This window comes from Suncus etruscus, chromosome 15 (assembly GCF_024139225.1).
Source record: "Suncus etruscus isolate mSunEtr1 chromosome 15, mSunEtr1.pri.cur, whole genome shotgun sequence".
Lineage (NCBI taxonomy): Eukaryota > Metazoa > Chordata > Mammalia > Eulipotyphla > Soricidae > Suncus > Suncus etruscus.
In genome coordinates this window covers 19,591,479-19,615,556 of record NC_064862.1, presented here as the reverse complement: position 1 = coordinate 19,615,556, position 24,078 = coordinate 19,591,479, and the positions used below count along the sequence as shown (strand labels likewise).

The 24,078-nt window shown below is 51.7% G+C and overlaps 1 protein-coding gene across 1 annotated transcript in view; it reads right to left on the bottom strand.

Moving 5' to 3' along the window:
- ACACB (acetyl-CoA carboxylase beta) overlaps positions 1-24,078 on the bottom strand; it is a 75,578-nt gene that overhangs the window by 37,330 nt on the left and 14,170 nt on the right. Inside the window, exons 3-21 of the mRNA XM_049789387.1 lie at positions 18,615-18,747; positions 17,648-17,786; positions 16,617-16,726; positions 16,448-16,529; positions 15,258-15,356; positions 12,491-12,600; positions 12,254-12,364; positions 11,261-11,470; positions 10,431-10,601; positions 9,502-9,663; positions 8,520-8,683; positions 7,565-7,715; positions 7,346-7,449; positions 6,382-6,463; positions 5,680-5,825; positions 5,342-5,492; positions 3,680-3,814; positions 2,036-2,182; positions 645-833 (exon numbers count right to left, since the gene is read on the bottom strand). Coding sequence (XP_049645344.1) covers positions 645-833; positions 2,036-2,182; positions 3,680-3,814; positions 5,342-5,492; positions 5,680-5,825; positions 6,382-6,463; positions 7,346-7,449; positions 7,565-7,715; positions 8,520-8,683; positions 9,502-9,663; positions 10,431-10,601; positions 11,261-11,470; positions 12,254-12,364; positions 12,491-12,600; positions 15,258-15,356; positions 16,448-16,529; positions 16,617-16,726; positions 17,648-17,786; positions 18,615-18,747 — 2,596 coding nt within the window. The remainder of the gene's footprint in view (positions 1-644; positions 834-2,035; positions 2,183-3,679; positions 3,815-5,341; positions 5,493-5,679; positions 5,826-6,381; positions 6,464-7,345; positions 7,450-7,564; positions 7,716-8,519; positions 8,684-9,501; positions 9,664-10,430; positions 10,602-11,260; positions 11,471-12,253; positions 12,365-12,490; positions 12,601-15,257; positions 15,357-16,447; positions 16,530-16,616; positions 16,727-17,647; positions 17,787-18,614; positions 18,748-24,078) is intronic.

Below are 24,078 nucleotides of genomic sequence, written 5' to 3'. Positions count from 1 at the left end.
CAGAAGTTGCTACCGGCAAGGTTGGGGGACCATATGGGATGCCGGGATTCGAACCAGGGTCCGTCCTGTGTTGGCCGCTTGCAAGGCAAACATCTTACCACTGTGCTATAGCTCTGGCCCCTGTTATTAAGAGGCCACACCCAGTGATGCTCAGGGCTTAGCCCTGACTCTTATGCTCAGGAATCACTCCTGGCAGTGCTCGGGGGGGACGCTAGGGGGCACCGGGGATCGAACCTACATCTTCTGAGTACAAGGCAAGCACCCTCCCCACTGGACTATTTCTCTGGCCCTAGGCTGCTCACATTTTATTGAATTAATCTGCTTTGGGGTGGGGGCAAACCTGACGATACCCAATTGTTACTCCTGGCTCTGCACTCAGGAATCACTCCTGGTGGGGCTAGGGGGTACCATATGCAATGCCAGAAATTGAACCTACATTGGCTGCATGCAAGGCAAAGGCCCTCCCAGGCTGTTCTATCTCTCCGGCCCCAGTAATTGCTGCTTGAAGGTGAACGTGATTCTGCAGAGAAGGGGTGAAAGGAATCTCAGCCCTCAATACCATAGGATATGCTGGATCTGGGGGAGGGGGCGCAGCTCTGCTGGAAGCCAGATGTGAGACCAGTCCCCCAAGGGGGTGTCTATACCTGTTGGCTGGGGAACTGGCACAGCACGGAGGTGATGTTGCTGGCATACTGTGCCATCACCCGACGAACGGCCTTCTCCACAGGCACAGGGATGCGGCCTGACACGCTTGTCATGATCTCCTGCAGTTCCAGCAATGGCAGCGTGGGGTGCCGGAGGGTCATCATGAGCTTCTGCACCCATTCTTTGAGCTGCCGCAGGGAGCAGAGAATGTCAGTCGGGGCCCGCCTACTGCCCACTGTCCAGCCTGTCCCTGATGCTCAACCCCACGGAGCGGCTGCTGGTCTCGGAGGAAGAGTGACGATGAACTGAGGGGAGGTTAGACTGAGAAGCTATGTACTCACAAGGCCAGGCACAGATAGGTCATGTGCTTTGGCTCAGCAAAGGAGCTCAGGGCCTAGGCACGGGTACCAGCTGGCCAGGCCTTGGTGCCCAGGTGGGCACTGGGACAAGTTTCAGAGCTGCCCTGAACCACCATGTCCTCATGAGTGAAATGGAGCAAAGCAGGGTGAGAATTAATAATAGTATGTTTCAAGGGCTCCCAGTAGGAACTGGCCTAGATTATATCCTAGAGAAGGGCTGGCTGGTACAATTAGGTGTTGGATTCCCCCCATGACAGACAGAACCCCAAAGAGGACCTCATGTAGCAATGGTTCTGGGGATTCTCTCGAGGTGAAAGTTTTGGAGACACCACTCCAGAGATGGGGAAGGACGGCATAAAGAGCGGCGCCATTTGCCCATGATTTGTGGATACTCTCAAACTTGACTCTGGGCTGTCCCTCCTCCCTCACAGAGGACTCTGGTTACAGGAGAGATTGATTACCCTCCAATGCTGTGTTGCCTCAGAGGCATTCCTAAGCTTCACTTGCCCCTGGTTATCCTACTGCTAAGTCCTACCACTCTGTACTATCCCAGTTCCTCTTGTCCTATTTGTTGGAATAGGGACTCGTTCTTTCTTGGTCATCAGCTGGGGAGGACATCCGTCCTTGGTCTTGAGCACATGGCGGGGAGGGGACGTGAAAGTCAACCCTCGCTGGCTGATAGGGTCGGCACAATCAGGAATATAATAAAGCTAAGACATTGCTAAGAACGTCTCCCCGATCTTATCTCTTATCCCAAACCCGACTGTTGTCCTGGGGTGTGATTCTGTATGTGATCTGAGAATGCTTCTCTATAAAGTAAAGGAAACAGCACCCCCAAACACACACCCCAAATGACCAACTCAAGTCATACCAACACCAGTGTAACTTCACAACAGTTGAAAAACCAAAATAACACAGACATGACTGCCTTAAGACCAAATCTTGGATTTTGCTGAGTATGGGCACCATCCCTGCTTCTCAGGTCTCAAAACAGCAGCAGCAATAGCCCTTGGACTCAACTCAACACACACCTTGATGCTGAAAATGGGCTCGGGCAGGCAGTAGCCATTCATGACGTTGGTGAGATTCTCCAGCACGTTGTGGAAGACCTGGTGCAGCTTCTCACCCAGGATGGGCATCGTGGGCTGTGCAGGCAGCTCTCCGGTAAATGGCTCAGCCTGAGGAGACCAGAGCAGAGGTCAAGGCCCCTGATACCTCCCAAATGAGTGGAGAGGAGTCAGGGGCTGAGGATTTAGCACAAACAACCTAGGTTGGAGCGAGTGAGGATGGAGAGGAGGAAACTCAGATGCAAATGCTATGCCACTGGGCTATTGATCTGGTCCCAGTATCTGACTGATAAATCATAAAATGTCCCAAGTGAGCCCAGAAGTAAATAAAATCTCTTCACAAGAGCAACTGTGAAGTCAGATAAGTTTCCCCTCTATCAGCCACGGGGTCTCTGATGCCCACTGAATAAGTGTTTTGCGTGCATAGTACTAAGAGGCAAGAGTTTACATGGTTATGCTGGCCTGAGCGCCCCCCCCCCCCAACTTCCTCTCCTTCCTCTCAGTGTTTCTTCTCCCACTACTGCTAGGGACAGGGATAGTCATGTAGGTCCTGTAGGTTTGGCCCTTTACTTAAGACTTGGAGATATATGTGGAAAGGGCCATGAGAAAGGCCAGTGCCTTAGCCTGCTCCGCCCTCTCTCCAGTCCTGGGTCCAAGGTTTATGGCAATTCTATGCCACTATTTCTAATTCTTCCAGACACACCCAAACCAGTCATGAATAGAAACTCTTCCCAGGTGGTCAGGACGGGTCACTCTTCAAACCCATGATCATCTTCAAACACAGATCTCACTTGCTTATCTCTAGGCCTCTTTTTGGGAGGGTGTGGAGGGGGCTGGGCCACACCTGGCGGCACTCAGGGGTTATTCCTGGTTCTGCTCTCAGAAATCGCTGACAGGCTCAGGGGACCCTATGGGATGCTGGGGATAGAATCCAGGTCGGCCATATGCAAGGTAATTGCTCTCTCCACTGGCCCTCCTTCATGCCTTTCTAAGTGAACTTTCTTCAGTAAAAACTATCTTGCTTTTGGGCTGGAGCAGTAGCGTGGCATGGAAGGCATTTTCCTTGCAGACAGATGACCTAGGTTTAATTTCCAGTGTCCCGTATGGTCCCCTGAGCCTGCCAAAAAACAATCTTGCTCACCTAAAAAAAATCAGATCAAAAAAAGGTGTCAGGGGAGACCCCACAGAGGGGGGTGGGGAGAAATGGTGCAGAATCAAACCTCTCAGGAGGGGCTGGAGTGACAGCACAGCAGGGAGGGCATTGGTCTTGCACACAGCCAACCCAGGTTCAATCCCCGGCCTTCCATAGGTCCCCTGAGCCCACCAGGAGTGATCCCTGAGCATCCCTGGTTTCCTTCCAGGCAAAGGGGCACAGATCCTGGACAGAGGGTTCTGGAATTTTCCTTCACACAGGGGGAGAAGCAGGGAGGATGAAGTCAGACTAGAAAAGAAGACAGCCTGGAAGGACTAGGGTTTCACTCAATGCAGAAGAGATTCAAGCCAAGGGACGCATGATTTGGGAGCCTGCACACTGGCCGTAGTGGTCCCTCAAGTTGTCTGAGCTAACACCCCAGGGGAGACCGTGTGGGCAGCCGGGTGCGAACTCACTGCGTGCACTTTGGAAGGGTCGTCGAGCTCCAGCCGGGCCACCACACAGCCCGCCTCCAGCACAGCTCCCGGTCGTTTCAGGTAGCGCACGCAGCCACCCTCCTGCACGCTCAGGGTCATGATCATCTTCATCACCTGCAGGCGGGTTGTGTGTGTGAGAGAGAGAGGCAGCCCTGGAGGATACAGGGGGAGCAGCCTCTGTGTGTGGCACCTGAGACGCTAGCACAGGGCATCTTCAGCTACAGGATGGCACCCCAACCTTACACCCTGCAAAGTTTGGTTGGATGTTGGGACCAGAGTCATAGTACAGTGGGTAGGGCATTTGCCTTGCACACAGTCGATCGGTTTTGATCCCTAGCATGTCATTCAATCCTGAGCCCAACCAGAGGTAATTCCTGAGCTCAGAGCCAGGAGTCAACACTAAGCATCGCTGGATGTGTCCCCAAAACAAAACAAATAAATATATCCCCTCAAAAAGCACAGAAAAGTGATTCAACACCTAAAGACAAGTTTCCCTGGGGTGCTGAGGGATCTGGGGCCATTTCCTGAGTAAGCACCCAAAAAACAGGCTGGGGGGTAGGGGCGGAGCAGTGGCACAAGCAATAGGGCGTTTGCCTTGTACACGCTAACCTAGGAGGGACCGTGGTTCGATCCCCCGGGGTTCCATATGGTTCCCCAAGCCAAGAGCGATTTCTGAGTGCATAGCCAGGAGTAACCCCTAAGCGTCACTGGGTGTGGCCCCAAAAAACCAAAAAACCCAAAATCATGCTGGATGAATCAACACTTGAGCCTGATTTTATGGTGTTACCTGGGGCCCAGCAGAGACAGGAGGCTGCCAGAGCCATCCGTGGCAGTGCTCAGGGGTTACTCCTAGATCAGTGTTGGGGGGTGCACTCGACCCTTTGAGCTCCAAGGCCCTGCCTCTTCTCAAAGTGGTAGCAGGAAATCCCCTTCGGGATGTTTAGTGGACTTGGGCTCTGAGGACATGGGACAGTGTGACTGTAGGCCAGGCTGCCAAAGCAGGTCTGATGCCCCATCCCTGTGTGAACAGACCCAGGTCTCTGAGGCTCCTCTCTTGAGCTTCATTCTCCAAGGGGAAGCCGGGAAAAGACAGCGACACACCACTTCTTCTCTGTGTGTTCACCAGCCTGACCACCAGTGTGCCTAGCTCCGGCCAGCCCCTAGTCTGGGCTTAGCCTCCGTGTGAATATGGAGATCCTGCTGTGCCCATATCCGAAAGCCGGGAAGTGGAAAGAGCCTGCAGAGGAGGGCTGGAGCCATAGTACCGTGGACACAGTGCTTGCCTTGCATGTGGCCAACCAGGGTTTGATCCTGGGCACCACACAGGAGGGTCACTCTGAGCACCACCAGGGGTGACATCCCTGAACACAGAGTCAGAAATAGCCTCTGAGCACTATGAGGGGTGATGCCAGCTGCACTTACACCCCAAAACCAAACTGAAGAGAGAGCTAAAGTATGGCAAGTTGGGTCTGAGCAGGGAGCACTGCTGGGCAAGGATCACCATAGTTCACTCATTCGGGGAGCATGGGGCCTTCTATAAACAGGCTCAATATGTGGGGGAGGGCTGTCTACCTAGTGCATGGCCAAAGGCCACCTCTTAGGAGAAAGTGAGGGGCTGGGAGGGGGTACTCCAAGCCTCACCTCGATCTCAGCATAGCTGTTGCCAGCCTCCACGTGGCCCCCGTCCTCCACCATGTACTGGATCAGCTTCCCGGCCGAGGGGGACCTCAGCACCGTGGGGTCATTCTCCTTCTCAAACACGCATGTCTTGTTGCCAATGGTGATGCGGTAACTGGGGGGTGGGAAGAACATCAGGCAGGACAGTTCCCCAGGGGTGGGGTGGAGGGGTCATTGTGCGGCTTCAGGGACTCCAGGGTCCCAAGGCAGGGCTGGACAGACAGTCCTCCGGGGAGGGTCCTGGAGGTGAGCATGAGAGGTTGGGGAGACCCAGTTCCTCTTCCTCTCCCGTACACGCGCACCTGTCTACCTCCTCCTTCATGTAGGTGGTGTGGCTGCTCCCGTTGCAGGACAGAAGCAAGCCGCCATCGTTGAGCCGGTGGGCATCTATCTCAATGTGGCAGCCATTCATGATGAGAACAAACATGGTGAGCGACTGCCGGGTTACCTGCGGAGACAGGCCCGGTGTCCCTACCCTGCATGCTCCTGGGACCCAGAGGATAGAACTAGAGCCTGTTGCAAGCCCCCTGCAAAAACCCACAAAGGAGGGACAGGAGAGATAGCACAGCTGTAGGGTGTTTGCTTTGCAAGCAGCTGACCCAGGACCAACGGTGGTTCGAATCCCTGCATCCCACATGGTCCCCTGTGCCTGTCAGGAGCAATTTCTGAGCACCAAGCCAGGAGTAAACCCCCTGAGAACCTCTGGGTAAGACCCAAAAACCCAGAACCCCCCCCCAAAAAAAAGGTGAAGGGACAGACAGATGGATGCCCAATTCCAGACAAACGGAGATAAATCTGCCGTCCTGACACAAGTGGGAGGCGAAGATGGCAGCCTGTGCCTGGACACCAGCCCAGACATAGCATCCCCTCCACTTGCTCTGGCCCACACCTCCAGAATCCCCAAGGCCCTGACTGAAGACCCGGGGCCTCAACCCGAGGTAAATCCTCTCTGCGGGCAGTCAGGGCCCAAGCCTGGAGACACTCCTCCAAAGTGTCTGGGTCACCTTGAGCATGTACTTGACACCTCCGTAGATGAGCTCCACATCCACTATATTGAGTAGCGAGTCCGCAGGCAGCACCTGGCCCCTGGGAAAGAAGGCAGAGCTGGGGGCGACTTGCGACCGATCCTCCCACAACACAGACCCCTAGAAGCTTCTGGAGCCCGGGAAAGAGAGGGACACTCAGGGGCACCTTCCTGCCTCCCATGGGTGTGTTGGGTGGCAATAGACCCTATGGTCTTCAGCACTGCAGGGTTTGAATCCTGGCAGTCAGGTTGGCTGCACTGCTGGGAGTGGCCCTGAGGTAACACTGGTTAACTCAAAAAAAAAAAAAAAAAAAGAAAAAAAAAAGAAAGAAAGAAAGAAAAAATAACTAAAATCACAAACTAAGGGGCTAGATGGAGTGATAGCACAGAAGGTAGGGCATTTGCTTGAAACATGGCCAACCTGGGTTCTATCCTGGCACCCCATATGTTCCCCCAAGCCCATCAAGAGTGATTCCTGAGTGCAGAATCAGGATTAAGCCTGAGCATCACGACATTTGCCCCTTCCAAAATATCGCTTTGGATCCTTCTAGCCTGAAGCCAGAGTGATAGTACAATGGGCAAGGTGCTTGCCTCGTATGCAGCCAACCCAGGTTCAATTCCTGGCATCCTCTATAGTCCCGAGGACAGTCAAGAGCTCAGGAGTTAAGCCCTAAGCACCTCCAAGTGAGGCCCTAAAAACAAAACCAAGCAAAGACAATGATGAGCTGGCCCTGAGTGCCGGGGTTGTCCAGGCTAGGAAACTGGGGTCAAGCCTAGGACTGGCTGGTGTGAGCTTGATTTCAGAAGAGTAGTGGAGAAAAACTTTCTGGAAAGCTGGCTCAGAACACCTCGTACCCCACACCCAGTAGGGTCGGGTCCATATGCCACATGAGACCCCTCCACAGCTAGCCCTTTCCCTACCAGGGTAGCCCCATTTCCCTCACCTTTCCAGAGAGTGCAGAAAATCAGTCATGCAGGTCCGGAACATGGCATCGGCCACATTCAAGGCTCCACACACTACTCCCAGCATGATGTCTGGCTTCTCGGCCTAGGAGGGACTGAGCATCAGAGGCCACGGCCCCCAAGCCCAGGGTCGGGGCAGGGAGCAGTGGCAGGGGGCAGGAACATCCCAAGGATCTGACGGCAGCCTCGCAACTGTTCACCTGCACTTTCTGGGCGATGAGGTGGTCCAGCCAGCCAGTGTCAATATCATTGTTTTGGAAGTTCTCGGTCTCCAAAAGATTGATGAGATACTCGACAGTGGTCCTGAAGTCCCCGCGGATGGACAGTTCCTTCAACGCCACTACCATGTTCCTACAGGGGGGACATGCATGGCTGCTTTCCAGAACCTGAGCCCTAGGGGTCCCCCTGTGGGGTTCTGAGACTCAGAGATCCTCTGAGGGACCAGGACAATCTGGCCTTGTGGGTAAGCGAGAGAAAGAATCTGAGGGGATCATGGGCACGTATCCCTATAGCTCAGGGTCTGCCTCTGGGCTCAAAGGAACCAGCCCAGTCTGTTTTTTCAAAACCAACCCAACTAGGGCTGAGAAATTACACATGCAGAGTTAGCGATATGTAAGGAAAGAGTCTTCACTCCTATACACTCTCTCTATGTCTCTGTGTCACCTTCCTTCCTTTCCACCCTTCCTCTATTTGCTTCTTGGATCAAGAGTGAAGAAGAAGACAGACTCTGCCATCTGGACTTCAACAAATAGGGTTGAGGAGCACATGATTTACATGGAGGAGACCCAGGTCCAATCCCTAGCACCACATGATTCCCAAGCACTAAAAAGTAACTAAACTCAATTCAATTCAATGAAATTGAACTCAATTCAATAAAACAACTAACTCAACTGAATTCAACTCAACTCAAATCAGCTCTACTCAACTCAGTTCAATAAAACTCAACTCAGTTTAACTCAACTAATTCAACTCAATTCAATTCAACTCAACTGAATTTAACTCAGCTCAACTCAACCCAACCCAACCCAACTCAACTCAATTCAATTTCATTCAGTTCAGTGGGCCTGCTCTATGATTCGCAACCCTGGAGTTCCCCCAAAGTGTATCCTCTTGGTGACCTTTGATGGGAAGAAAGGAGTAGAAGGGAAAACTCACGAGATGGCCTCTTCTCGGTTTTCTCCCCAGGAGAAGCAGTGGCCAAACTGGGAATCTGCGAACTCATGCAAGCCTCCGGCAGCTGCCACGCTGAAATAACCCCACACATTCTTGTTGCTTCGGAAATTCAGTTCCTGGACTGTCCCAGAGCTGGGCTTAAATCCCTGAGGCCCAGAAAGGAAAAAGAAACATGGAAAAAAATCCTCCCTCCGATACATTTCTACCAGAATGAAACTTCAGGAAACCCAAGGGCTTTGTACAACCTAAGTTTGACACTCCCCTGAAAGGTTCAGGCTTGTCCATTTGTGTGTGTAGCACTGTGAACACAGCCATTCAGTCACTTTGACTTAAAAAAAAAAAAAAGGCAAACTAGGAACCAGAGAGATAGAACAGCAGGGAGGGTGCTTGCCCTGCAATGTGACAGATCTGAGTTTGATTCCTGGCACACTCTATAGTCCCCTGGACAGAGACCAGAATAAGCCCTGAGCACTCCCGGGTATGACTCAAAACCAAAACTAAACAAATAAACAAAAACTAACCAGTGTAGACTTGCCATGCAGGAACAGAGTTTGATCCCCAGCACCACATATGGTCTTCCCCACCAAGCCCTGCCAGGAGTGACCTCTGAGCACAGAGCCCTGAGCACCACTGGGTTTGTACCCAAAACAAAACAAAACAAAAAACAAAAGGGACTGAAATGAAGTGAACTTGCACCAAAAACAATCATGGAGTAAGAAATCAAAGTGCTGGGCCCTCGCCCCGGTGGCTCATCCGAAGGTGGAGGTGAGCATAGGGCCCATGCACAGGCCCAGCTAGGCACAGAGGACTCCATTTTCCTGAACACCACTGTGAGGCAGCCATGCACACCTGGGATGTTATCAGGTAGGGGAGTCTTGTCCCAAGTAAAGGCTCAGAGAAGGGGATGAGGTGGTCATATCCCACCCTGGTAGGCACCCGATGCCCCAGGAAGCACACAACTTGCCTCATCAGGGTTCTCACTGGTGATCCGAGCAGCAATGACATGGCCTCGGGCCAAAGGCGGGTTGGCCGGGGTCTCGAAGGAGATGGGAGTCATGGCCCACGGGGACTCCCCGTACAGGAGCCGGATGTCCTTCAGCCGGTGCAGCGGGACGCCCATGGCAATCTGCAACCAAGACCCCATGCATCATGAGGGAGGGATGGGAAAGGAGTCGAAAGGTGGGTTGGAGAACCCTACTCCCAGAGATCTGAAGCCAGACCCCTGACATTCCACAACAGTGTAAAGGCAGTCCCAGTGCATAGAAAGGGGAGAATATTGAAAATAAAAAAATAAAAAATAGGGGCTGGCAATGTGGCAGTAGAGGTAAGCGCTAGCCAAGGATGGACCGCAGTTCGATCCCCCGATGTCCCATTTGGTATCCCCCAAGCCAGAGGCAATTTCTGAGCACTTAGCCAGGAGTAACCCCTGAGCATCAAATAGGTGTGGTCCGAAAAAAACAAAAATAAATAAAAAATAAATCTGAAGTGATAGCACAGTGGGGAAGGTGTTTGCCTTGCACACTGTAGTCTTGGGTTTAAACCCTAGCCACCCATATGGTCCCCTGAGCCTGCCAGGAATAATTTCTGAGTGCTAGCAAGGAGTAACCCCTGAATATCACTAGGTGTGCTCCCCCCAAAAAAAATACGGGAGGGACTAGAGAGATAGGACAGGGGTTAAGACTGTTACTACCAAACCCTGGTTTGATCCCTGACTGTATATGACCCCCTGAGCATCACCAGGGGGTGATTCCTGAGCAAAGACCCCTGAGGGCCCCACTTCCATCTCCCCACCAAAAAGAAAAGATGTCCAAGTACAGCCAAGAGATGAGGAAACTGCCTCATCTCAGATGAGGAAACGCAGCCCCACGGGGCCACCCCTGGCCAGGGCCTTGCCTGCAGCTGGGCGGCCGGCAGGTTGACGTCGGCGATCATTTCGGTGCAGGGGTGTTCCACCTGAAGGCGGGGGTTCAGCTCCAGGAAGTGGAAGCTCCCATCCTGGCTGTAGAGGTACTCAACCGTGCCCGCACTCACGTAGCCCACTGTCTTGGCAAGGCGCACAGCACACTGCAGAGACAGAGAATGTAAAAGGGAAAGCCAGACAGGGTGGCAAAGGTGCCAGCCGTGTGTGCTTCCTCACCAGAAGACCATGCGTCTGTGGGGCCATGAGGCACAGACCCCAGAGGCTGGAATCTCCTTCATGAAGGGCCTCTGGGAGTCTCTGAAGTCTAGTAACTTAGCAACACAAAATCGGGGCCAGAGTTATAGCACAGTGGATAAGCACTTGCCTTGCATGTGGCCAACCCAGGCTCAATCCCTGGCACCCTCTTGTGTCCCTGGAGTCTGCCAGGAGTGATTCCTCAGTACACAGCCAGGAGGAATCCCCTGAACAACACTGGATGTAACCCCCAGAAACAACACCCCACCTACAAAACAACGCAGGAGCCAGAGTGATAGCATAGTGAGTAGGGTGTTTGCTTTCATGTGACCAACTCAGGTTCCATCGTCAGCATCCCATAGAGTCCCCCAAGCTTGCCAAGGGGTGATTCCTGAGTGCAGAGCCAGGAATAACCACTAAGCACCACTGGGTGGAACCCAAAAACAAACAAACAAAAACCAACCACACAGAATTCTTGGCTGGCCCAGAGCTGAGCTGGACCCCCTGCTATGGCCAACATCAGTTCTTCCAACACCACCACTCTGCCCCCAAGCTCTCGGGAGCCCACCTGCTCCATGAACTCGAACACGGCAGGGGTGGCGATGGTGGCCGGAGCCTCCTCAATGATCTTCTGGTGGCGCCGCTGGATGGAGCAGTCACGGCCAAAGAGCGACACGGCGTTGCCGTACTGGTCAGCGAGAATCTGTACCTCCAGGTGCCGGGCATGCTGGGCTAGCTTCATGAGGAAGACTGGGGAGCCTGGGATTTCGCTTTGCACCTGGCAGCGAAGCAGGGGAAGTGGGGTTGGTTGAGGGGTGTCTCTCTCAAGGGGACAGGGAGAGAACTGCAGCTTGCTGCTGGGTGTCTGCCTCTGTTTACCCCGTTCTCAGGCACCTTACCCTCTCATGAACTGTTTTAAGTTAGAAATTCTGAAAAGTCACCACAGGGAAAGAGACATGTCCCCCAAGGCCCCCATAATCGTGACAACCAGTGGGGTACAAGCCATCACCACCTGAACATATGGGAGAGAGGCATCCCTGCTCTTCTGTTTGTCTTAAGGCCACACCCCAAGGTTCTCGGGGATTATTCCTAGCTCTACAATCAAGGATCACTCTTGGTGGACTCAGGGTACCATAAAATGCCAGGGATCGCTATCTGGGGCCAGAGCGATAGCACGCACAGCAGGAAGGGTGTTTGCCTTTCATGTGGCTGACCTGGGTTTGATCCTCGGCATCCCATATGGTTTCCCTCAACCTGCCAGGAGTGATTCCTGAGTGTAGAGCCAGGAGTAACCCCTGAGTACCACCAGTTGTAGCCCCCCCAAAAAAGAAAAAGGAAAAGAAAGAAAAATACTGATCCAGATAGAGAACAATTCATGCTCATGGGAATGACCTGGGGGCCAGTAGTGAAGGAAAATAATCCCCTAAGACATAGGAAAAAGTCATAGCAGGAACACAGCACTAGGCCTAGACGGAGGGAGCACAGTGGTGGAGCACTGTGCACTGCACGTGGAAGGCCTCGAAGCCCTGGGGGCCCCCAAAGCAAACCAGCATCAGCTCACTTGTCGGAACAGGATGGGGAAGTCCTCAGCGTTCTTTGCCTTCCGGATCCCCTTCCCTCCTCCTCCCTCAGAGGCTTTGATCATCAGTGGGAACCCGATTTTTTCTGCTGCCTGTGGGGACAGAGGCCAAGCAGAAGATCATCAGATGTGGGGAGTGAAGGAATTTATAGCACTTCTAGGAGAGTTGCAAGGTTAGAACTTCAGCCCCCCACTCCCCTGCTCCTGGGTATTCTTTACCTCCAGGCCTTCATCTATGTCTTTCACACAACCCTGCTCGTAAATGTCTTCAGGGACTCGGATTCTCTTGCCCTGCTGCAAATCTTCGCCTGACCATTCCACAGTCAGACCTGTGGAGGTACAAAGGGAGATGAATGGAAAACTGGGGACACTGGTGGCAGGAAATGTGCACTGGTGAAGGGATGGGTGTGAGATATTTGTTGTTGTTGTTGCTATTTTTGATTTTTGGTTTTTGGGTCACACCTGGCAGCGCTCAGGGGTTACTACTGGCTCTACACTCAGAAATCACTCCTGGCAGGCTCGGGGGACCATATGGGATGCCGGGATTCGAACCACCATCCTTTTGCATGCAAGGCAAATGCACTACCTCCATGCTATCTTTCCGGGCCCAGGTGTGAGATATTTGATTGAAACCCAATCAGAAACAAGTATGTGACTCATGGTGATTCAATAAAAAATGCATTAAAATGGGGCCAGAGAGATAGCATGGAGGTAAAGCATGCCTTGCATGCCTTGCATGCAGAAGGTTGGTGGTTCGAATCCTGGCATCCTATATGGTCCCCTGAGCCTGCCAGGAGTGACTTCTAAGAGAGCCAGGAGTAACCCCTGAGCGTGGCTGGGTGTGACCCAAACCCCCCCCCAAAAAAATGCATTAAAAGAAAGAATGGAGGGGCCGAAGAGATAGCATGGAGGTAAGGCATTTGCCTTTCATGCAGAAGGTCCATGGTTCAAATCCCGGCGTCCCACATGGTCCCCCACGTCCCATATGGTCCCCCATGCCTGCCAGGAGCGATTTCTGAGTATAGAGCCAGGATTAACCACCCTTGAGCACTGCTGGGTGTGACCCAAAAACCAAAAAAAAAAAAAAAGGAAAGAAAGAATGGAAAGATAAAGAAAAGAGAAGGAAGGAAGGAGGGAGTGGGGAGGGAGAGAGAGAAAAAGAGAAAGAAAGAAAGAAAGAAAGAAAGAAAGAAAGAAAGAAAGAAAGAAAGAAAGAAAGAAAGAAAGAAAGAAAGAAAGAAAGAAAGAAAGAAAGAAAGAAAGAAAGAAAGAAAGAAAGAAAGAAAGAAAGAAAGAAAGAAAGAAAGAAAGAGAGAGAAAGAGAGAAAGAAAGAGAGAAAGAAAGAGAGAAAGAAAGAAAGAGAGAGAGAGAGAGAAAGAAAGAAAGAAAGAAAGAAAGAAAGAAAGAAAGAAAGAAAGAAAGAAAGAAAGAAAGAAAGAAAGAAAGAAAGAAAGAAAGAAAGAAAGAAAGAAAGAAAGAGAGAGAGAGAGAGAGAAGGAAGGGCCAGAGTGATAGTACAGTGGGGAGGGCATTTGCCTTGCAAGCGTTTGACCCAGGTTCGATCCCCAGCATCTAATATGGTCCCCCAAATCTGCCAGGAATGATTTCTGAGTGCAGAGACAGAAACCCCTGAGCACTGCTGAGTGTGACCCAAAATCAAGGGAAAAAAAAAAAAAGGAAAAGAGAAAGCTGAACCCCTGAGTTGCCTGACAGACAGGGAGAAGCCACATCTATGGTGGAGGGAAACATTCAAGCTGGAGGAGCTGGTGCTGAAAGGCTCAAGTGTTAGGCATGAAACCCCCTCAGCAACAGTATTGAAAACCACTGGGCAAAACTTACCCCCCAAAACTGTGCGCCTCTTATAAAGGCTGACTGAAGGATGGGAGACAAACAGGGGTGGGGGATTGGTGGAGGAAGGTGGACACTAGTGAGGGATGGGTCAGTGTTAACAGGCACTCTGTCTGCCTAAAACCCAATCATGGATAACTATAATTTCACAGTGACTAATTTAAAAACAATGACAATGATGACAAAGAAAGCTGAGCCCTCCCAGAGATGGCCAAATCACAGGAGCCTGGACCTCAGCAGACATCCCCAGCCAGCCTCCCACTGGGGCCATTCCCTTCCTTAAAGACATGAAATGAAATGTTAAGTTGAGGGAATTCAGGGCTGGAGCACAAATAGTAAGAATATGGGTAATGGGTTTGTCTGGCATGTGGCTGACACAGGTTTGACCAGTGAATTTTATTTTATTTGGGAGGAGCACATTCAGCAGTGCTGAGGTCACTCCTGGCTCGGCGCTCAGAAATAGCTCCTGGTAGGCTTGGGAGACCATATGGGATGCTGAGGATTGAACTCGAGTTGGCTGCATGCAAGGCAAATGCCTTCCCCACTTGTGCTATCTCTCCAGCCTCTTGACTAGTGAATTTTTTGTTTTTGTTTTTTGGGTCACACCTGGCAGCGCTCAGGGGTTACTCCTGACTCCATGCTCAGAAATCGCTCCTGGCAGGCTTGGGGAACCATATGGGATGCCACGATTCGAACCACCGACCTTCTCCATGAAAGGCAAATGCCTTACCTCCATGCTATCTCTCCGCCCCCCCCCCCCTTTTTCTGTTTTTTGGGTCAGACCCGGCAGCACTCAGGTTGACCAGTGAATTTTAAAAAGGGAATGGAGAGGGCCCAGAGAGATAACACAGCGGCGGTTGGTTTGAATCCTGGTGTCCCATATGGTCCCCCGTGCCTGCCAGGAGCTATTTCTGAGCAGACAGCCAGGAGTACCCCAGAGCACCACCGGGTGTGGCCCAAAAACCAAAAAAAAAAAAAAAAAAAAAGGGAATGGAGAGCCAGAGAATGCCCTCCCTGCTGTACTATCACTCTGGCCCTTTTTGATTTTTTTCTTAATTTCAAGCACAGTATAACCCAGTCCCACCCCTTATATCAGCATGTTTGAGCCACCTTACACTGAAGTGTAGGATCCCTTACCGCTTCCACTCCAGGGCAGGGTTGGAATCTGCAGCGTTTGGGCCACGATGGTAGAGGCGATCTTATCTCCCAGGGCCCACATGGCTTCACTGGGGGGTCCTGAAAAAATGGGGGTTAGGGAGGAAACAGTTCCGTGAGCCACAAGGCCCTCACATCCAGGGTTGTCCACTTCAGTCAGGTTCTGGACCCTCCCGATGTTAACCTTAAGTAGTAAAGAAAAGTCTGTGGCTTCATCCATCAACTTTTCCCATGTGGATGGGAAACCAAGTTGGAATCCCCATCGAAGCTATGCGGGTTTCTCATCCTCATTACAGTTGCTGGACCCAAGGGCAAGTTGGTACTTCAAAACACTAGACTAAGGCAAATAGTTTTGATAAAATATCTCTAAAAGGTGTCTTAGTAAATATGTTGCCAGTCTCAGACATAAGCAGCTATAGATGACATATGAATGAATGAAATAAGGGCAGGGCTGTATTTCAATAAAACTTTATTTACAAAACTCAGACAACTGGTCAAATTTGGCCGTGAGCTATAGTTTACTGATTTCAGAGCTGAATTATTGCCATTCAGAGGCATTAATATGAGAGAATGGGGGTCCTGTGAGGCCAAATTGAGAGGAAAGATCACTGTCACTTGCTAACAAAGATGCTATACTTCTGTGCTTCAGAGGGTTGTGGAACCAGTGTTACAACCAGGATTTCCTGCATCTACTAAATGATTCCCCTGAACTACTCAGGCTACCAGTGTATAAACCATAGCCAGTTAACCAAAACAAAGCCAAGTCTTGAGATGAGTCAATGCCACAGAGAATAACTTTCACTGTCCCTCAGAAGCAGCAGAGATGAGGGGAAATATATGGCTCCAGAGGATAAGAGCACCCTAAAAGTTTAAGAGCACTCAAGCAAAAGCAAAGCCTTTTCAGAAAATGATCCTCCCACAATCCCAACCAGCAATTAATCCAACCATGGCCAATATGTCAGCGCTAACACATAGGCCCCTGCTTGCCACCTGCTCCATCACCCCATTCCCGGAAGCATAACAATGACACTGCTGAAGTTGCCCTTGTTGCAGATTTGAAGTAAGTCTATCAACTGCCCCCAGACATGCATTAGAAAGCAAATATAGCCCGGCCGAGTGTCCCTGCAACACCCCAGTTCCCATGTACCAAGGGGTCTGTCTGGGAGCTTTACCTAAGAAAGCGATGTCATGTTTACACAGGAGCTCTGGAAGTTTGGGGTTTTCCGAAGCGTGGCCCCAGCCGGCCCACACGGCCTGTGAACAGAGAGGTGTAAGCCAGGGCTCTCCTAAGAGGAACCCCAGGACTCAGCTTCCACCCCTCCCCAGTGCCCCCAGCTGTGCCTGCACGGGGATCCTCTTGGCTATGTCCACGATCAGCTCCACGTTGGCATAGTTGTTGTTGTTGGGCCCCCCCGGGACAGGCACGTACTGATCTGCCATTTTGATGTACTCTAGAATAGAAGGAAGGGAAAGAAGAAAGAAAATTGAGGCAGCACAGTAGGGAGATCAGGGGCCCAAGTCCACATCAACCCCCATATGGCAGTGGACAAGTGTGGATGAGCAGTTGGAAAAAAACCCACAAATGCCTGGTATGAACTTGACTCAGTTCCCAGGTTCAGTCCCTGGCCAGCACTCTATATAGTCCCCTGGATATCAGCCAGGATTGATCCCTGAGGAAGGAAGGAAGGAAGGAAGGAAGGAAGGAAGGAAGGAAGGAAGGAAGGAAGGAAGGAAGGAAGGAAGGAAGGAAGGAAGGAAGGAAGGAAGGAAGGAAGGAAGGAAGGGAGGGAGGGAGGGAGGGAGGGAGGGAGGGAGGGAGGGAGGGAGGGAGGGAGGGAGGGAGGGAGGGAGGGAGGGGGAGGGAGGGAGGGAGGGGGGAGGGAGGGAGGGGGAGGGAGGGAGGAAAAACATAGCAAGTAAGAAAGAAAGGGAGAAAGAAAAAGAGGGGCCAGAGAGATAGCATAGCAGTAGGGTGTTTGCTTGCTCATGGCCAATGGAGAATGGACCCAAGTTCAATCCCTGGCATCCCATATGGTCCCCCGAGCCTGCCAGGAGTGATATCTAAGTGCAAAGCCAGGAATAACCTCTAAGCGTGCCAGGTGTGGCCAAAAACCAAAACCAAACAAACCAACGAACCTGGCCTGGCCACATGACAAGTGGCTTAACCCTTGGTCGACGTCATTATTTAGTAGTTATTGTTTTTGTTTTTTGTTTAATTGTCTCGAATGCTGGCTTTGTACTCTGAGATTACTCCTTGGCAGGAACCAGATGCAGTGTCCAGGGAGCACATATGAGGGCTGGACAGATCGCCAAGACTTGGCTGGACTCTAACCAGGACAGACTTGCTGTGGAAGAGGAAGAAGTCCAGGTACCTGCGTTGGCCTTGAGGTCTTCGGGTGTTACCATGACAACGAAGCGGATGGCCCGTTCATTGCGGAACATCTCATAGGCCCACCTGCGGATGGAGCGCATGCACTTCACAGCGGCGATGCCATTGTTGGCGATGAGCACCTGGGGGGGCATGAGGGTGGAAGCTGGGCATCTCCACCAACCTGCCCGCCCCGAGGACTGAACCAGCTCAGACTGGTCTTGGGTTCAAATCTGACATCCACCAACGACTGGTGGGTTTTCTTGTTTGTCTACTCCTGGCTCTGCTCTCAGGAATAACTCCTGGCAGTGCTCAGAGGGCCACACGGGCTGCTGGGGATTGACCCTATGGGCTACTAGGTAAGGGCAAGTGCCCTGCCCACTGATATCTCTACAGCCTCATAGACCTGTGACTTTAAACTAGAAGGTCAGGGGCTGGAGAGATAGCATGGAGGTAAGGCATTTTGCCTTTCATGCAGGAGGTCATCGGTTCGAATCCCGGCGTCCCATATGGTCCCCCGTGCCTGCCAGGAGCAATTTCTGAGCCTGGAGCCAGGAATAACCCCTGAGCACTGCCGGGTGTGACCCAAAAAAAACCAAAAAAAAAAAAAAAATAAATAAATTAAACTAGAAGGTCACACTTCTGCACACAGACACCCCCCTCCCCAGATGTGGGTGTCAGCGAGGAGCACGTCCAAGCCCCGCTGGGCTGGGAAGGCACATGTGGGGCCTCTATAGAGGGCCAGCTTTGGTCCTTTGGCATGGCTGCTCTGCACCTGGCCTGGTATCCCCCAAAAGAGGGCCTCTGCTAGGCTGCCTGAGGAACCCCGATACTGCTCCAAGTGACTCCTCTAGGTAGTGGGGGCCGGGTAGGTGTGTGTGCCTAAAACCCTGAGGATCAGCACCCAGCCCTGAGTGAGACCGGGACTCACGACAAGCTGCCCCATCCCCAGCATGCAGGCCCCAACTCACCTTCTCGATGACCCGGTCCCCCCCAAAGCGTGTGACAAACTCTGCGGGGGAGGCCACGGTGAAGTCTCTGTGCAGGTCCAGTTTCTTGTGCTCTCGGCCCCTCTTCACCAGATGGAGTCCCGACATGCTGGGCCTGCAGGGACACAGTACAGGCGGGTAAGAGGGTCAGAGGTGACAGATGCCCCCTCCACAGGAGCCAAACTGTAGTGATCAGCCCTGATTGTACACTGACATTTTTCTTTTTCTTTTTTTGATTTTCTGTTTTTGAGCCATACCTGGTGGTGCTCAGGGGTTAATCCTGGCTCTGCACTCAGAAATCGCTCCTGTCAGGCTCGGGGGGGGACCATATGGGATGTTGGGATTCGAACCACCACCATCTTGGATTGGCTGTGTGCAAGGCAAACACACTGCCGCTGTGCTATTTCCCCAGCCCTCAACCACTTTCAATTCTCCTAGTTTTTCTTCTTCTCTTTTCCAAGTCCATCAAAAGTTGTATGTGTTTTGGGGGCCATATCTGGCTGGGTTGGGGGTTACTTCCGGTTTTGTGTTTGGGGGGTCATTCCTAGCAGTACTCAAGGGACCAGGGGTTGTGGTAGAATCCAACCTAGGCCTCCCACAATACAAAAATTCTTTACATTAAGCTTAATCTCCAGTCAACGAAGTCTTAAGGGGCTGAAGAGACATTATGATCTTGGTTTGATTCCAGCACCATATGGTCCCCCCAAACATTGCTATAGGGGAGGACCCTGAGCACTGCCAGACTCGAGTGTCACAGGTAGTAAAATCTGTTTAAAAAAATTCACAAAGGGGGGCCTGGAGAGATAGCATAGCGGTGTTTGCCTTGCAAGCAGCCGATCCAGGACCAAAGGTGGTTGGTTCGAATCCCGGTGTCCCATATGGTCCCCCGTGCCTGCCAGGAGCTATTTCTGAGCAGACAGCCAGGTGTGGCCCAAAAACAAAACAAAACAAAACAAAAAAAAAATTCACAAAGGGGGCTGGAGAGATAGCATGGAGGTAGGGCATTTGCCTTCCATACAGAAGGATGGTGGTTCGTATCCCGGCATCCCATATGGTCCCGCAAGGCTGCCAGGAGCAATTTCTGAGTGTAGTGCCAGGAGTAACCCCTGAGCATTGCCGGGTGTGACCCCCCCAAAAAAAAATTTAAAAGGGGCCAGAGAGATCGCACAGTGGTAGTATGTTTGCCTTGCACTAGACCAACCCAGGACAGTGTTTTGAATCCCAGCATCCCACATGGTCCCTGTGCCTGCCAGGAGCGATTTCTGAGCACTGAGCCAGTACTAACCCCTGAGCACCACCGGGTGTGACCCAAAAACAAAACAAAACAAAAAATTCACAAGAGCCAGAGCAATAGCACAGTGGGGAGGATGTTTGCCCTGTACACAGCCAACCAGGGTTTAATCCCCGGCATCTCATAGGGTCCCCCAAGCACTGCCAGGAGTGATCCCTGAGCAGAGAGTCAGGAATAACCCCTGAGTACAGCCAAATGTGTCCCCAAAACAAAACAAAACATTTCATAGGACCTAAGCAATAGTACAGCAGGGAGGGCACTTGCCTTGCACACAGCCAACCTAGATTCGATCCCCGAAAGCACCTAAGGTCCCTGCAAGCCCTGCCAGGTGTGATCCCGGAGCACAGAGCCAACAACAATAAGCCTTGAGCACCATCAGGGGTAGTAGACCCCTCAAAAAAAAGCCAGCACTTTGATAAACTCAGTAATGCATGTTGTATTCATTCCAAGAGTGAGACAGGCCACATTTCCCTTTATCCATTTTCCCCACACACACGTTAAGTGATTTTCTTTTCCTTGCCTTTATTTCCCAAATCACCCACTCACTCCTGAGTTCCCCCAGTCATCCATCCACTCCAAAGAGTCTTCCAGAACATGGCCGCTAAGTGATGTCTTCCGGTCACTTTCCACTGGCCTCTCCTTTCCACCCAGCTGCCTGCCTTCATTTGGGGATCCCCCTGAATGCTCCAGAATGCTCAGGATGAATAAAAGCCCTTTGTCTCTCGAGGTTTGATCACCAGCGGGAGAATCGCATGCCTCTCCTGGTCTCCAGAAGTCCCTCTGGTTAAAGCTAGTCATTCCCACCACATGCCTGAGCGCTGCCCCCTATCTGGATGGCCTACACCCCTGCCTCATGAGAGAGAGAGGCATCCAAGTCTATTTTGCAACCTGCTTCCTGTCTCCTGGGCTGCCTGCGGGGGGTTGGGGGGTGGGGGGGATATGAACTTTTTTGGGTTCCCGTTGTCACAATGGTCTCTGGCTCTTCGTCTGGTGGCTTTCTAGGAATAGGTGTTGGTTGGAGGATGGGAGAAGTTCTGAAACTACCTTTCTTTCCAGCCCCAGCACAGTGTACGGGTCAGCAGAACTCCTTTGAGACGACATGGTTATCCCTACCCAGATGCGCACAGGGCCTGCCCAGCTCCTTGTCTTGTGCATCTCTGAGAAACATACTCCATCAATTCTAACCAGCCAGACCAAACCTGCCAGGTTCCATCTATCTGGACTCACATAAAGTTTTTCTCTGGGGTCAGAGCCATAGCACAGAGGTAGGGTGCTTGCCTTACATGTGGCTGACCCAAGACTGACTACAATTTGATCCTCAGTAATCCATATGATCCCCCGAGGCTGCCAGGAGTGATTTGTGAGCTCATAGCCAGGTGTTACCCCGAGAATCACAGGGTGACTCTGACATTTCCTTGGGCCAACCAAAAAAATCTCTCATTCAAAGCCAGAAGCAATAGTACAGCTAACAGGGGCCTTATCCAGCGGTGGTCAGGGCTTACTCCTAGAAGGGCTCAAGGGACCAGATGGGTCCCAGGGATCGAATCGGGATTGGCAACATTCAAGACAAGCATACTCCCTGCAGAGCTAACTCCTGAGTAAGTGTGTTTTAATAGTGCATTTTAAAGGCTCAGTAAACAAGACAAGCCACAAAGCAAATGTTTTCTGAATAGCCCAGAATGTCAGCTTGTCCCACAACTTCACTCTTTGAGAGCAAAGCATGAGACTAGACAGTCTACATACTTAGAGTTTGGCTGTGTTGGAATACAATTATATGGCTACTAGTACTTGAGTTTCTGCAAGATATCTTCGCCGTTATCTTGGCTGGGTATTTGTGAATCCAAGAACAGTCCCCAGAATGAGAAATTACTTCCCATCCCCTTGTCCCCTTTCGGGGGAAGACCTTGGTAATATTTATCCGCAGCAAGTAATAATCCACACAGACAAGAACGATAGGGTTTAAAAGATCGGGCAAGGAGAGCCAGAGAATCCTCCTGCAGCCAGCAGCTTTTCACAGAAGGACCCCTCACTCCTGTCCCTCAAGCTATTTATTGCCAACTCCACAGCGCCCCACCTGGAAGGGTTAGGTGGGGCAAAAGGGCAAAAGTCACAGAACAATCCTAAGGAAACACTTTTATATACAATTCCAAGAATCATCTTATGGAAACTTTTTCATATGCTACAAGTTTCATCGAATTTTTCACTGGGCCCAAAGACCACCCTCCTTTTTTTTTTTTTTTTTTTTTGGTTTTTCAGAGCCAAAGTAACCCCATGAGTAGTCCTTCCTTGGCTAGCGCTTGTAAGGCAGACACCTTACCTCTAGCGCCACCTCACCGGCCCCAGATAACCCTCCTTTTTTAAAAATGAAAAACATTCTTTGCTCACAGGCTATCGATAAATAGGCAGGAGGCAGAGCCTGGTACAAAATGACTTAATTATGAAGAAAAAAAGCATGTGTTCTGAGGCCGGAGTGATAGTACAGTGATAGTCAGCTTTTGCCTTGCCTGCAGCTGACCTGGGTTCAATCCCGGGGTTTGATCTCCAGCATCCCATCTGGTCACCTGAGCATGCCAGGAGTGATTTCTGAGCTCTGAGCCAGAGAGCTGAGAAGCTGAGAGCTGCTGGGTGTGGCCCAAAAAAACAAATAACAAACAAATAAAAAGGCAAGTGTTCTAGGGACAGAGAGATAGTACAAGGTGACCTACTAAGAGCACAGCCAATCTAGGCTCAATCCCCAACACTGTGTACGCAAGCCCGGGAGTCAGTATGTGGCTCCTAGTATGTGATAAGCCCATAAATTAAAATTTACCCAAGGCTACAGTGAATAAGGTGTTTTCCTTACATGTTGATGACCCAGGTATGATTCGCACACACTCTATGGTCCCTTGAACACTGTCAAAAAAGATCCCTGCATGCAGAGCCAGGAATGCAGATTCCCTGAGCACCACTAGGCTGTTTCCCAAAACCAAAATAAAATACACACCTGTACACACACACACACACACACACACACACACACACACACCACACCACACACACACACTCCTGCAAGGATATATAGCAACTGTTAAATAAAATGATGATAATGGGGTCGGAGTGATAGGGTGTTTGCCTTGCACACAGCGGACCTTGGATGGACCTGGGTTCAAGTCCCGGTATCCCATATGGTCCCTGGATCCTGCCAAGAGCAATTTCTGAGCGCAGCAGAGCCAGGAGGAACACCTGAGCATGGCCGGGTGTGACCCAAAAACTAAAAACAAACAAACAAAAAAGATAATGAGGGGAAAGGTAAAAATCATGGGTGATTTTTATTCCTTCTTCTTGCTCACCTAGGATTTCCAACAACTTTGCTAAAACTGGGAGGGGGCAATACCCAGGAGCTACTCCTAGCTCAATGCTCAGGAAGCTTCTGGTGGAGCTTAGAAGAACAAGCGGGGCTGGGGAATCCAACCAACCCAGGGCCGTTTCCTGCATGCAAAACTCTTCAGCACTTTTAATTCTCTCTTTACCCCCCAATATTTTTGCCACACCTAGCCATTTTCGAGGGGGGGGTCCGTCCTGGCTCTGCACCTTAGAGTTAGTTACTCCTGGAGGGACCACATAAGACAGCCGGGTAGACAACCCAGATGGGCCTGGTGGAAGGCCAGCACCCCCTTACCTGCTGTCCCAGCGCTCCCAGGGGCTGCAAGGCAAGGCGGGGTCCCACCTCCCAGCCACCCCAGCAAAGCCCGAGTGCCTTTCTCGGGGTGCGGGCGGGAAGTGGACGCCGTGCCAAGACCAGGGGACGCACCCGAAAGGCAGTGGCAGGAGCTCGTCACATTATCTAACGGCCACCGACTCTGCAAGCTGACTTACTTGAGGGTCTGAGACGGGCCAACAGGCCTTGCACTCCACCCGCAGGGATCATGTGGGCCGGCCCGCCGCCGAGAGACACGCGGCTCGCATCCCTGCAGACCCCGACTGGCAGGTCCGGGACCCGGGATTCAGCGGGCGTGCCGCCAAGGCGCGCCCAGCTCCGTGCAGCGCTTCCTCCATCCCCACAGGCCTCCTCCCTCCCGGGTGCAAAAAGGCCCAGGGGCGGACAAGGATGCTCCTAGGCCCCGCCCACGACACGCCCACAAGCATGCCACGCCCGTCGTGACCCAGCCTCCCTGG